We start from the raw sequence: 12827 nt of genomic DNA, 5'->3' as shown, positions 1-12827 counted from the left end.
ATGCAGAAGAGTAATAAAAAACAAAATTATGATTAAAATAGGGGTACAGGTAGTGTCGACGCCGCAGTGACGCTCTTGTTAGTGCGTTCGGGACTCAGCTCTCTCACCAATGATTTCCATATTTTACCTCGCAGGTTAGTGGAGAGCCATATGTACCCATGGAAAGAGCCACATATGGCTCCCGAGCCATAGGTTCCCTACCCCTGCACTAACTTTTCTGATGCTGAATAATGTCAATAAAGCGCACCCGTCAACGTTAAGAGATTTATTGTATCCGTGCAATAAAGGTTGCTTGAATTTAAAAACTTTTCAGCTTGTTATAGATGGGCATTTGTGAAACACTTTTATTGTCAAGAGACTTATCTGTGATAATATATAACAGTTATTCATACAAATTATATTTTATCAAATGAATAATGTCCATTCATTTATTTTCTAACCCGCTTTTACTTGTTTAATGACAATAAAAAAGTATAGAAATGATAATAAAAGCATTCAATTCATCTCATCTCATTTTCTGAACCACTTTATTGACTCATTAGGGTCGCGGGGGGTGCTGGAGCCTATCCCAGGTGACTTCGGGCCAGAGGCGAGGGACACGCTGAATTGGTGGCCAGCCAATCGCAGGGCACAAGGAGACAAACAGCCATTCACGCTCACACTCATACCAAGGGGCAATTTAGTGTCCAATCAGCCTACCATGCATGTCTTTGGAATGTGGGAGGAAAGCGGAGTACCCAGAGGAAACCCACGCAGGCCCGGGAAGAACATGCAAACTCCACAGATGGATGTGACCTGGATTTGAACCCAGGACCCCAGAACTGTGAGGCCGGCGCAATAACCACTCGCTCCACCGGGCCGAGGGGGCGTCTTGTCGAGAGAAATTGTAAAATTCTACAATTTATGGCTGTGGCTTAAACGCTGAAGCGGCTAATATGTGAGAAAATATGGTACTGGAGAAATCCCAGTCCGAGGGAGAACATGCTAACTCCACACAGGTGGACCGACCTGGGTTTAAACCCAGGACCCCCACCGTTAGGCCGACGCGCTAACCACTCATCCGCCGGGCCGCCCTGAACAACAAAATTTATTTTGACGTCTATGAATGAAATTTAGGGAAAAAAATTAAACCGTATCTTGCTTAAAACCTAATAAAAACACACTTTTGCCTTCCATTGCTCGCTCAGGGCGCCGCCATCTTACCTAGGGATGACAAACTAGACTACTACAGACACACGTCCTGGTTGTACTGCTCACGTGACTTCCTTGTTGAATTCATCCACGTGCAGGCAATACCCTTTCGGAATGTGCAATCCAACAGACAATCTTTTCGATTCATACAGTATCTCAGAAATACCACATGCAATAATTTTTCTTAAGATTTTCCCTTGAAAGTAACACATTTTTACTCCCTATTAAAATGATGAATATGGAGGGGAAAATTGTGAATCAGGGGGCGTCTTATCGAGAGAAATTGTAAAATTCAACAATTTTAAGGGTGAGGCTTATACGCAGAGGCGGCTAATAAGCAAGAAAATATGGTAATCATTAATAGAAGGTCTTTCCGCCATGAAATTGGGATTAGAGTGTTTTAATTGAATTGTAAAGGCTACTTACTAATCCTGCCTTCTAGGCACTAACTACACATAAGGTTGCGTATCAGTAAATGTTGCCATCGCTTATGCAGATGCTGCGTTGGAACTAGTGGATCGTAGGAAGAACAGCCAGTGCCTAACAAATCACATGACTTGCTCTGCCAACCGCTGACAGGAAAAAAATAATAGGATCACTTTTCAAACAAATTCTTTTAGACGGCGTGGATACCATGGACAGGTGTCCCTTCTCAGTATCCTCGGACAATTATTTATGTTTACCACGTCTCCTGCCAGTCCCTTTCATTCTCACATGGCCTAAGTGAGTGAAACAACCGACGCTTGTGAGAGCTCCAGTAAAATGATGGCACATTTGTTCCTCTGTGAAGTGCATGGAAACATATGGCGTCTCGAGTGTCGCCGCAGTGCAGTGACTCACAAACACTCACACACATCGCTGATATCTAGCACACACCATGACCCTTTGACTCAGCGGTTTGAAGCCTACGGAAGTGAAATCCCCTTCAGTGTGAATCAAAAGCTTACAACACAGAATAAATAGTCTCTTATCCACAATGACAATGAACTCTTTTGCACAGTAATTTAACACACTCGCTCTGCCAGCAAAAAACGGATGGGGTCACGATTCACTACTGTATATATTAAGGATTCCAAGTCTTAGTGATGTGACTGGGCCCAATCCGTTCCTGTGATAGAACTGGGGACGTTGTTAGTATATAAAGTAATCACTCGAATATCGCGGCTTCAACTTTCGCGGCTTCACTACATCATGCGTTTTTTTCTGGGGGAATTTTTATTTTTTTATTTTGTTGTAAGTTCATAAAAATGTGAAAATCCATGCTGAAACTCGCAAGCGGAAGCAACTCCCCTGTCCTCCACTTGCTACTAGGACTCAGCAGTGAAGTTAAAAATAATAATAATAATAATTTAAGTTCATAAAAATGTATATATATACAGTGGTACCTCGTCATACGACCGCTCGTCATACAAAATTATCGTCTTACGGCGGAAATTTCGATCGAATAATTCGCCCGTCATGCGATCAAAATTTCGTGATGCGACCAAGCCAGGTCTTTTTTGCATATCTTTCGTGTATAACAATATCTACGAGCACGACACGATTAATTCAGACGAGTTTCTCCTAAGACCAGGAAACGCACAACGCGCATGCGTGGGCAAAAAGAGGGCTTTATGGGTAATGAAGTACACTCGTGCACACAACACCCATAGGCAATGGCAACCTTTCTCAAAATAAAACTTCATTACCCACAATCAATACGTGGGTAAGCTCAACTATTGTATTTCCTGTTATTCTTTCTAAGGAAAGAAGCTCCCGCAATCGTTCTTTAAAGACTATTTCTCGTTGGCAAGTGGTTGTGCGTTATCCTATTGTGAGGACATTTGTGTGCATCATTTTGGGAATATTTTGAAGGCAATACAACAGCAAACAGTCCATCGATAGCGAACGTGAGGGTGGAGGCGTGGCAAACCGCCAACCCGGAAAACGAAGGTAACAAAAGATTACAACAAAATTAGAATTCAGTTTTGTGTAAAGTTACATTAAACGTATGTTTGAGTGTCTGTATATATTAATCCAAGTTAATTTAAATGTGTTTGTTCCGTTTACGAGTGCGTTGTCGTGGAAAAAAAACGAACCCCACCGCCCCACGCCCCCAAACGTCTCTGTCTCCCGTCGGCGAAATCTGCCCAATTTTAGTTAGATTAAACACATTTTATTACTATTAAACCACTAGTTATGTGTTACTTTGTTAATAGATGGCGAATTAGAAGAAATAAAACATTTTTTCCAATCCAATATCCTGTTTTTGGTGTTTTTTCAGAGGGCTGGAACGAATTAATTTGTTTTCCATTCATTTCAAGGGAAAACGTCCGCTCGAGTTACGAGAATCTCGTCATACGAGCTCAGTTCCGGGACGGATTAAGCTTGTATCTCAAGGTACCACTGTATAGTCATACCTCTAGGTACAAAAATTTCAGGTTACATTTTTTTTATATGCAAATGAGTGACTCACAATACGAAAAAGATCCAAGATACGAAATCGTCCAAAAAGTAAATGCATTTCCTTATCCATTATTTTATTTTGAATTCCCCTTATTAAGTGATTAAAAACAGTACAAATGCAACGTGGCACATATTTTCACACACAAACACAAATAGGGCACACGTAAAAGTCTAAAATGTACTACAAAGTGGACGGCTTTCGGCCCTGGTAGAACCGACTCTTGCCGCCATCTGGCAGACAAACACAGGTACTACATATATAACGGCCGTGGAAGGAGATATTTCAGTAGCGCAGGGCACATTTTCACATGCTTTATTTATTTTAAGACATTCATAAATCATATCCTTATAATTTTTTCTCATTTTTGTGTTTCCTCACATCTTTCATACAAAATTGGGACACTTTGACCAATTTTAAAGGCTCTAGTTGGTTGTTGGGTGAGAACCTTGGAACGAATTAGAGAATTTACATATAAAGTACACCTCTACTTATGAAATCTTCAAGTTATGAAAAAAATATATATAATATATATAAGTATAAAAAATATGTCTGTTTTCTGGTTTATTATTGAACATGATTAAAAAATATATTTTGTTTCCTTTGAAATGAAAAACAAATTCTTAAAAGACATTTTCTCTTACTAAGAAAAATACAGCTCAAACATTGTTTTAGATCTATAAAAAACTGAATATTTAGGCCTTTTGATCCAGTTCTTTTAATTGGATTTTGAAAAAAATATCTAAATATTATATCTAAAATGGTCCGGCACCCATGAAATTGAGTTGACATTAATGCGGCCCGCGAACCAACCCGAGTTTGACACCCTTGTTCTAGGTCAGTGGTGGCCAACTCCAGTCCTCAAGAGCCCCTATCCTGTCTGTTTTCCATGTCTCCCTCCACCAACACACCTGGTATGAAGCTTCTGGACAGCTTGCTTTCGAGGACCAGACTTGGCGGTACTCGGACGTTTGGTCGCCGGACGTTTGGTCGCCGGACATTTGGTCGCCGGACGTTTGGTTGCCGGACATTTGGTCGCCCGGACGTTTGGTCGCCCGGACGTTTGGTCGCGGGACGTTTGGTCGCCGGACGTTTGACAACATGACAGAGAGTTTACTGTTGAAACCAGCTCTCAAATTTATATTCAAGAGAGTTTAATATCTTAATATCTACTGTTGAAACCAGCTCTCAAAATTATATTCACCCGGGCGACCAAACGTCCGGTCACGAGACTTGGCCACCCCTGTTCTAGGTAATGCGTAAACGACATCAGGGACTATACTGCATTACTTGCCAAAAATTGCAGCACTATATAGCACTTTTTGAATATACAGGCAGTTTTCAAGACTCAGCAAATGAAATTTGTCTGACATTTGGAGACTCAGACGGGTTCTACTAAATGCATTATTTTCTGTGTCATTTCCTTAGTGTATATCTGTCTGACTTCCTGTTCCGCAACAGAGGCAAATGCCTCTTAATCTTGGTTTGCGTGCAAACTGTCTGGAGATATTTTTCTTCATTGTACATGTACGTGATGTCCTAATTTGATTAATTTGAAAAGAAAATGATGAAAAGATACACCCTTTTCATTGGCTGACATTACGATTTGTGTTTCACAGACATCAAGTTCTGTTCCTGTTCTAGTCTCTCATCTGACCGCATGCATCCTGTATGCACAAATAACAAACTGTGTGTAAACAGAGATTAAGAGAGTGAAAGTTGGTTCTCCTAGAAGGAGGACAAAGTGCACTAGTAACGGCAGCTTCAGAAGAATTTGACATTTAAAAAAAGTTATGTCGTTCTTTGGTGGCGCAATAGGGAACACTCCTATGATCGACATTTTGAAGCAGGTCAATCAGCCTTACACATTCTTAACATGCAATGAGGCCCATTTCTCATGATCTGAGAAAGGCTTGTCATGGGTCAGCAGTTTAGATTTAGCTTTGTAGAGGGTCTCCAGTCATTATTTTCCACTTGAACAAACTCTTCTGGCTCTCCACTGGCCACTTGGAGTACTGTTATGAAGCATTAACAACCTCAACTTTCGTACAGGACAGTAAAAAAAAACTTAGTGGGGGATACTCTTTCTGTCTTAAATCAGAAAGTGCAAGCAAGTGTTGCATAAGCAGGGGTGCACAAACAAACAAACAAACAAAAATGTGATCATGGTGTGGGAAAATGCCTTTTACAGGGTTTAGGGATTATACTTTAACCCTAATCCGAAATTTTGAATGAATGAAATACAGCCCTACCTTTACTTACGAAATTAATTGGTTCCAGAACTTTTTTCGTAACTTGGATTTTTCGTAAGTAGAGCAGTACTTTATATGTGAATTCTGTAATTCATTACACGGTCCTAAAAAAATTACCAATTGAACTATTTAAAAATGATCAGTGTCCCACTTTTGTATGAAAGATGTGAGAAACAGAGAAAATTGAAAGAAATGATAAGAAATTATTTATTAATGTATTAAGATAAATAACAAGCATGCAAAAATGTGTGCAGTAGTACAGTACAGTAAGGAGGAAGCTAACATTACCACACAAACAGATGCACATAAAGACATTCAAACAACTTCAAATTATGAATTCAAAACAACTTACCATTAAATAGAACTCCAAAAGAGTCTCTCCATCTCGCCGTTCACTACAGAGAGGCCATCCCAAGGAATCGTCACTTTTAAAGCGTCCTTCGCTTCAATAGCGTAGCCATGCCAGTAGGTAGGTGACTTGCCTTGCAATATCAGTCAACTGCATGCCACTTCTGTTTTTCAATGAATAACAGGGCCCGCTTTTTATTTAATTCAAAAAGAGTTGTTGTTGTTGGAGGCTCCAAATGGATGCAAAGCAGGCCGTAATGTTACCGGGACAATTTCAAAATAAAATAATGGCTACACGTTTCCGGAGATTTCGTAACTCTGATCTTGTTTTCATATGTTGGGACGGTCATTTGCATATAAAAGGGTTTACCTAACCTGAACATTGCGTACTTAGAGGCATTTGCAAGTATAGATATGACTGTACAATTTGTATGTACAATGTATATATGTACAATACCTGTTATCTGTCCCAGCTGACTTCAGGGGAAAGGCAGACTACACCCTAGACTGGTCGCCAGTCAGACGCAAGGCACACAAAGAGATAGACAACCATTCACACTAATCATAATCATACCGCCACCGTGCGGGAATCGATCCCATGCTTGCTTGTACTGAAGTTAGGTGAGTGAACCACTACAGACGATCAGGTGGCTTCCTCCTTTCCAAACATCTCTAATTCAGACCAACTACCTGTTTTGTTTAATTCATTCATTTTCCATAGTGATTATTTTCACAAGGGTTTTCGGGGTGCTGGAGGCACAATGAGACGAACAACCGTTCACGCTCATAATCATACCTTAGGGGCCTTTTAGAGTGTTCAACCAGCCTACTATACATTTTTGGGATGTGACAGGAAACTGGAGTACCTGGAGAAAACCTACACAGTCACAGGCAGAACATTTATGAGCAATGTTCCCTCTATTTTTTTGTTTGTCTGGGCAGAAAGACAACCTCCCTGAGCACACTGAGTACTAGTGTGAGCAACATCATCATTGCTCGCTATGGGCACACACCAGTATCACACCTGCCATAAGCAGGTGCATGTTTACTACACATAAATGATTTAGTAATAATAAAATGTAATGATTAATATCTATGAATGGGCGGCCCGGCGGATGAGTGGTTCGCGCGTCGGCCTCACAGCTAAAAACAAAAACAAAAAAAACAAAACAAAAAATGTATTTTGTGCGCTCCATATGATTTGCTATGCGCAGAGAAGACGAGAGTAGTGCGTAATTGCGCATGCATGCAGCTTAGAGGGAACATTGTTTATGAGGCAGCTGGAATATCAAGGGTTTTGAAGTGCTGTAGTTAAGAAAAGATTGGAAGCTACCTCAGGATGGAGTGGCATGATGGCATCAGTCCAGACACTCATCTAAACTTTAAGGTCAAAATGACTTGAGGTGGATTAGTCCACCCTCTTCCCATCACAACTAAAGCAGTTCACTTGGTAAATGATTTAGAGCAGAGCAGAACTGAAAAGGAAAACAGTGAGGAGGAGTTTTTATCTCAAACGTGCAAAGGATATGAAAATCTCTATTATTTGGGAACTTTCTGAACTTTAAACAGACGCTTCCTGCTATTGATAACAGCTGATGACTTTCCAGGGGATTCCCTCAAGTTTCATCTGAACTATTTTAGTTCTGTATATTAAGTTTAAGTCCAACACTGGTTCATCGATCCATTTTCAACACCGTTTATTTTTGTGAGTGCCGTGGGGGGCTGGAGCCTATCCAAGCTGAGTTGAGGCGTAGCCATTCAGTTGTAAGCCAGGCAGAGAGAGTCAACTATTCACATTCACAATTCCAGTGTTAGAGTCCAGCCCAGTAAAAAAAAACAATAAAAAAAATCAGATATGCGTGGTTTCTAATACAAAACCTTGTGTTATCATTGTCACAACTACAAAGGATGTGATTCCAATACAAAACAATTTTGATGAAAACTACAACACTACTTTAGTTGATTATTTTTTCTTATTTGCTTTCACAAATTGTATTTATATCCAAGTTAGTGGATATAAATTTATTACCTTTCTTTGTGCCTATGTATATAATATGCACCCCAGAATTCCTGCCTATTTGTGATCAGGGAACAATCTCAGAAGGGTCCAACATGAGCATATATCATAAACTAAACAGGTGTCAAACTGATTCCAGATAGGGCCAAGAGGGTGTAGGTGCAGGTCTTCCTCCCTACTGAAACAGTCAGACCAATGGGAAGGTCTGCTGGAAGAAGCAGCACCTGACTGCAATCAACTGATTAAAGTCTTAAGAGAACAGATTGGTCAACAGGTGTCGTCTTGGCGGGTTGGAATGAAAACCTGCATCCTCGGGGCCCTTTCTGGAATGAGGTTGGCACCTATGAAATAAAACCTGATTTTATAAACTACAGTCATACCTCTACTTATGAATGCCTTCAGGTACGACATTTTTATTTGCAAATGAGTGCCTCGAGATACGAAAAAGATCCAAGTTACGAGATCCCAACATTCAAACTCCAGACAGGTGGACAGACCTGGATTTGAACCCAGAACCCCAGAGCTGTGAGGCCGACATGCTAACCACTCAAGCCGGCGGGCTGCCATGTTTATTCCAAATTAATAAAAAAAATAAAAACAACAACAACAAAAACTATCAATTTAAAAAAAATCATCTGTGATGAATTTCAAAGTTTTCTTTCAATCCTTTGTTATTCTTATGTTGCCTATGAGAAAGTGTAATAAAGGAAACTAAACGGGCCACAGCTATCCTTTAGAGTTACTTAGCTCTCACACTGACAAAATGAACTGGGACTGAAAATGACTCAGGTAAATTGATCCCAAACGCTGACATTTATCACTTTAAACGTCCATCCAGTAGGATGTTTGTTTGCTTTAAGACCAGATGTGATATTTGATCGATGTGTACGCCTGCAATTAAGAAACTTGATGGCAAGCAGGGGTGCAGATGTTATTTTGAAACTGGGGAGGAGAGTGAATATGTATAATGTTTTGAGATATCCTCATCACATATATTTGCATATCGAGTCGCGAACCAATACCTAAGAAATGCATTCAAAAGGGAAAAATAGCAATTCGCCAATTCAACAAAACAATATTTTAAACATCAAACATTAAAGCCGTATAGTATGTCTATTAGAATTTTTTTTTGCAAAGCAGTTGTGCAGCACAAAATAAGGTTGCGAGCTATTTTGATTGATTTTCTTAACATATGCCCGCAAGTGGGCGGCCAATGAGTGGTTAGCCCGTTGGACTCACAGTTTTGGGGTCGAGGGTTCGATCTCAGGTCGGTCCTCACTCTGTAGAGTTTGCACGTTCTACCAGGGCTTTTGTGGGTTTTCTACCACACCCTCAAAACAAGCAGGGTAGGGTGGTTGAACACTAAATTGGCCCTAGATATGAGTGTGAGCATGAATGGGTTGTCCATCTCCTTGTGCCCTGCGATTAGTTGGACACTGATTCATGGTGCCCCCCGCCTTCTGCCTATACTTGTGAGGATAAGCGGTTGAGCAAATGAAGGAAAATTTTCGCGAGTTTCAATGTAAAGATGTTAAACTGGAGTTTGTATGTTCTCCCTGGGCCTGTGTGGGTTTTCTCCGGGTACGCCGGTTTCCTCCCACATTCGAAAGACATGCATGCTAGGCTGATTGGACACTCTACATTGCCCCTAGGTATGAGTGTGAGCGTGAATGGTTGTTTGTCTCCTTGTGCCCTGCGATTGGCTGGCCACCAATTCAGGATGTCCCCCACCCCTGGCCCAAAGTCAGCTGGAATGGACTACAGCACCCCCTGCAACCCTAGTGAGGATAAAGTGGTTCAGAAAATGAGATGAGAATCTCGCCCTTCTACTTGAAATGATAAAAGTTGTTACAATAATAATAAATAATTTCTATTATAGACAGTTATAGACATTAAATCCATATCAATTGTAAAGGCTGGCAGTGAGTGATCATGTTTCACTGCCATTGACGGCGATAGACGTCTAATTCAGCTTGACTGTGGGGCCTGCAGAGCTCCAAGTCAAAATGGATTGTACCTCTATCACTGTCATTGGCAGCCAATGAATTAATGCTTGAAAATAAACACATTTTCAAAAGCCAATATTTTTTACCCGATTCTCATCCTGTAAAAAGGACTTGATTGCGCCCGATATCCGATCATCTGATCAGATTTGAAACATCTCAAAATAACGTTTGTTAAATATTATATATATATTTGTAAGTCTTGATGTTGCAAAAAAATATGTTTTTATCAAACATGTAACTACACTACCACAAAAAAAACAGAAAATGCACACAATTTGTTGTTGGCTAGGAAGCCAGAGTTGTTATCAGGGTTCTTCGCATGCAGCGCCCTCATCTGTTTAGTTTCATTACTGCAGACAGTGTATTTTAACCGAATCCTTACTTTCACTTACGCCACAAGTTTCAACTATGCAGAGGCAACCATTGTGTATATTCACTGTACAATTCTTGATCATTTATTTTTGAATACTATTTGACAAAATATCAATCACTATCACCTAATTTTGTTTCATCATTTTGCAGGAATAAAGCCAAGTTCCCTTGTCTGTATTTGTGGGATAAACAGAAGTCGCTGCTGTACAATATCTTCACAAGGACCATGGCTGAAAGAATTGATGAGGCAATTTGCATCTTGCACAACGAGAAACTGACACTCTTCTGTATAGACCACCACGAGTCTGTGTGCCTCATCTGCAAAAAGTCCGAAATCCACGCTGGCCACAAGTTTCGCCCGCTTGATAAAGTTGCGCAGGGCGACAGAAAAATAATCCAGGAATCCCTGCAACTGGCACGGAAAAGACTGGAAAATTTGATTGAAGTTAGAGACAACTGCATTGAACAAGCGGCGTACATCAAGGTCCAAAGGGAATGTATTGAGAGCAAAATTAGGGAGGATTTTGAAGAGCTTAAATGCTTTCTGTTGGTTGAGCAAGAGTTCAAGTTGTTTGCTGTGAGGGAGGAAGAATGCACAAAGAGTAAGACGATAAGGGAGAAGATTGAGGCTGTCAGCAGAGACATCGGCGTTCTCTCACAAGTGATCAAAAGCACAGAGGAGCAGCTGACGTCTCACCACGCTTCCTTCGTGAAGAACTTTCAGACTACCATGAGCAGAATCCAAGAGTTGCCCATAAGGTCAGATCAGCTTCGAGGTGTTCTACTGGATGAAGTCAAACACGTGGGCAACCTCAAGTTCTCCACGTGGGAAAGAATGAAGGAGATTGCCCCATTTAATCCCGTGATTCTCGACCCAAACACAGCCCGTCCAGAACTCAGTCTGTCTGAAGATTTGACTGGTGTGAGTTTGACAGAAGGACAACAGCGTCCAAAGAATCCAGAGAGGTTTAAGTGGAGTACTGTGCTCGGCTCGGCTTTGGCCACAGGAACACATGTGTGGGATGTTGAATTGGGGAGCAACACACACTGGGTACTTGGTGTAATATGGGGGGACACTTGTTTGCAAGAGAGCACGCACACATTGCTCATAGGATGTTGCAACGATAAATACCTGATTTTTGAAGGCCCATATGGATCCTGGAATCCTCCCGTAAAACTGCAGAGAATCCGGGTCCACGTGGACACTAACGAAAGATCAGTTTCATTTTATGAATCTCTCACCAACACTGAATTAGGCACAAAGCAGAATCCTTCCAATTGGCCAGATTTGTCAGGTAACGCCAAAGCCTATCCTTACTTTTACACAACGGATATAAATCCTCTGAAAATAGTACAACTTCTACCGGGGATTAGTGCTTGATGTAAGTGAAGATGCTGTTTTTTGTTTTTATCTAAGAATTGAACTCTGATATCCTACATATGCATTGATCTCATCTCATCTCATTTTCTGTACTGCTTTATCCCCATTAGGGTCGCAGGGGGTGCTGGAGCCTATCCCAGCTGACTCCGGGCCAGAGGCGGGGGACACCCTGAATCGGTAGCCAGCCAATCGCGCAGGGCACAAGGAGACAAACAACCATTCACGCTCACACTCATACCTAGGGGCAATTTAGTGTCCAATCAGCGTACCATGCATGTTTTTGGAATGTGGGAGGAAACCGGAGTACCCGGAGAAAACCCACGCAGGGTAGAACATGCAAACTCCACACAGATGGACGTGACCTGGATTTGAACCCAGGACCTCAGAGCTGTGAGGCCAACGCTCTAACCACTATCTCCACCGGGCCGCCCATACATATTGATATGTAAATAAAATAAAAAATGGCAGAAAATCAATAAGCCAGAGTCAATTTATATTTTCATGATGTTCAGACTTCTCATTAGTCATCTACTTTATTCCTCCACTAACAATCTGTTGAATTTGTTTTACCTAGGTCTACAATGTCTTGTGTCTGTCTTGCTACTGCAACCAAGAAATTTCCCAAATACGGGATGAAATAAAGTTCTAACCTAACCTAACCAAAATTTTCAAATGTCAAAACTGTATTTTTCTAAGTCCACTCCTCATTGCATTGCATTTATTACTTGTGTATAACTATACAACCAGCTAAACAAAACATAATCAAACAAGATGTATTAAGACCTGGTGCATCTTGCTGTGATTGAAGGAACCAGAA

The 12827-nt window shown here is 41.0% G+C and overlaps 1 protein-coding gene across 1 annotated transcript; it reads left to right on the top strand.

Moving 5' to 3' along the window:
- Positions 1-8998: 8998 nt before the first annotated feature.
- Positions 8999-12598, top strand: LOC144064685 (E3 ubiquitin-protein ligase TRIM35-like). Its single transcript, XM_077587389.1, has 2 exons — positions 8999-9040; positions 10780-12598. Exon 2 carries the CDS (start codon positions 10856-10858, stop codon positions 12008-12010), a length of 1155 nt encoding a protein of 384 aa, XP_077443515.1. The 5' UTR covers positions 8999-9040; positions 10780-10855; the 3' UTR covers positions 12011-12598.
- Positions 12599-12827: the final 229 nt, after the last annotated feature.

The sequence above is a fragment of the Stigmatopora argus genome, chromosome 19, assembly GCF_051989625.1.
Source record: "Stigmatopora argus isolate UIUO_Sarg chromosome 19, RoL_Sarg_1.0, whole genome shotgun sequence".
NCBI classification, from domain to species: Eukaryota; Metazoa; Chordata; class Actinopteri; order Syngnathiformes; family Syngnathidae; genus Stigmatopora; species Stigmatopora argus.
This window is presented reverse-complemented; position numbering and strand designations above follow the sequence as displayed.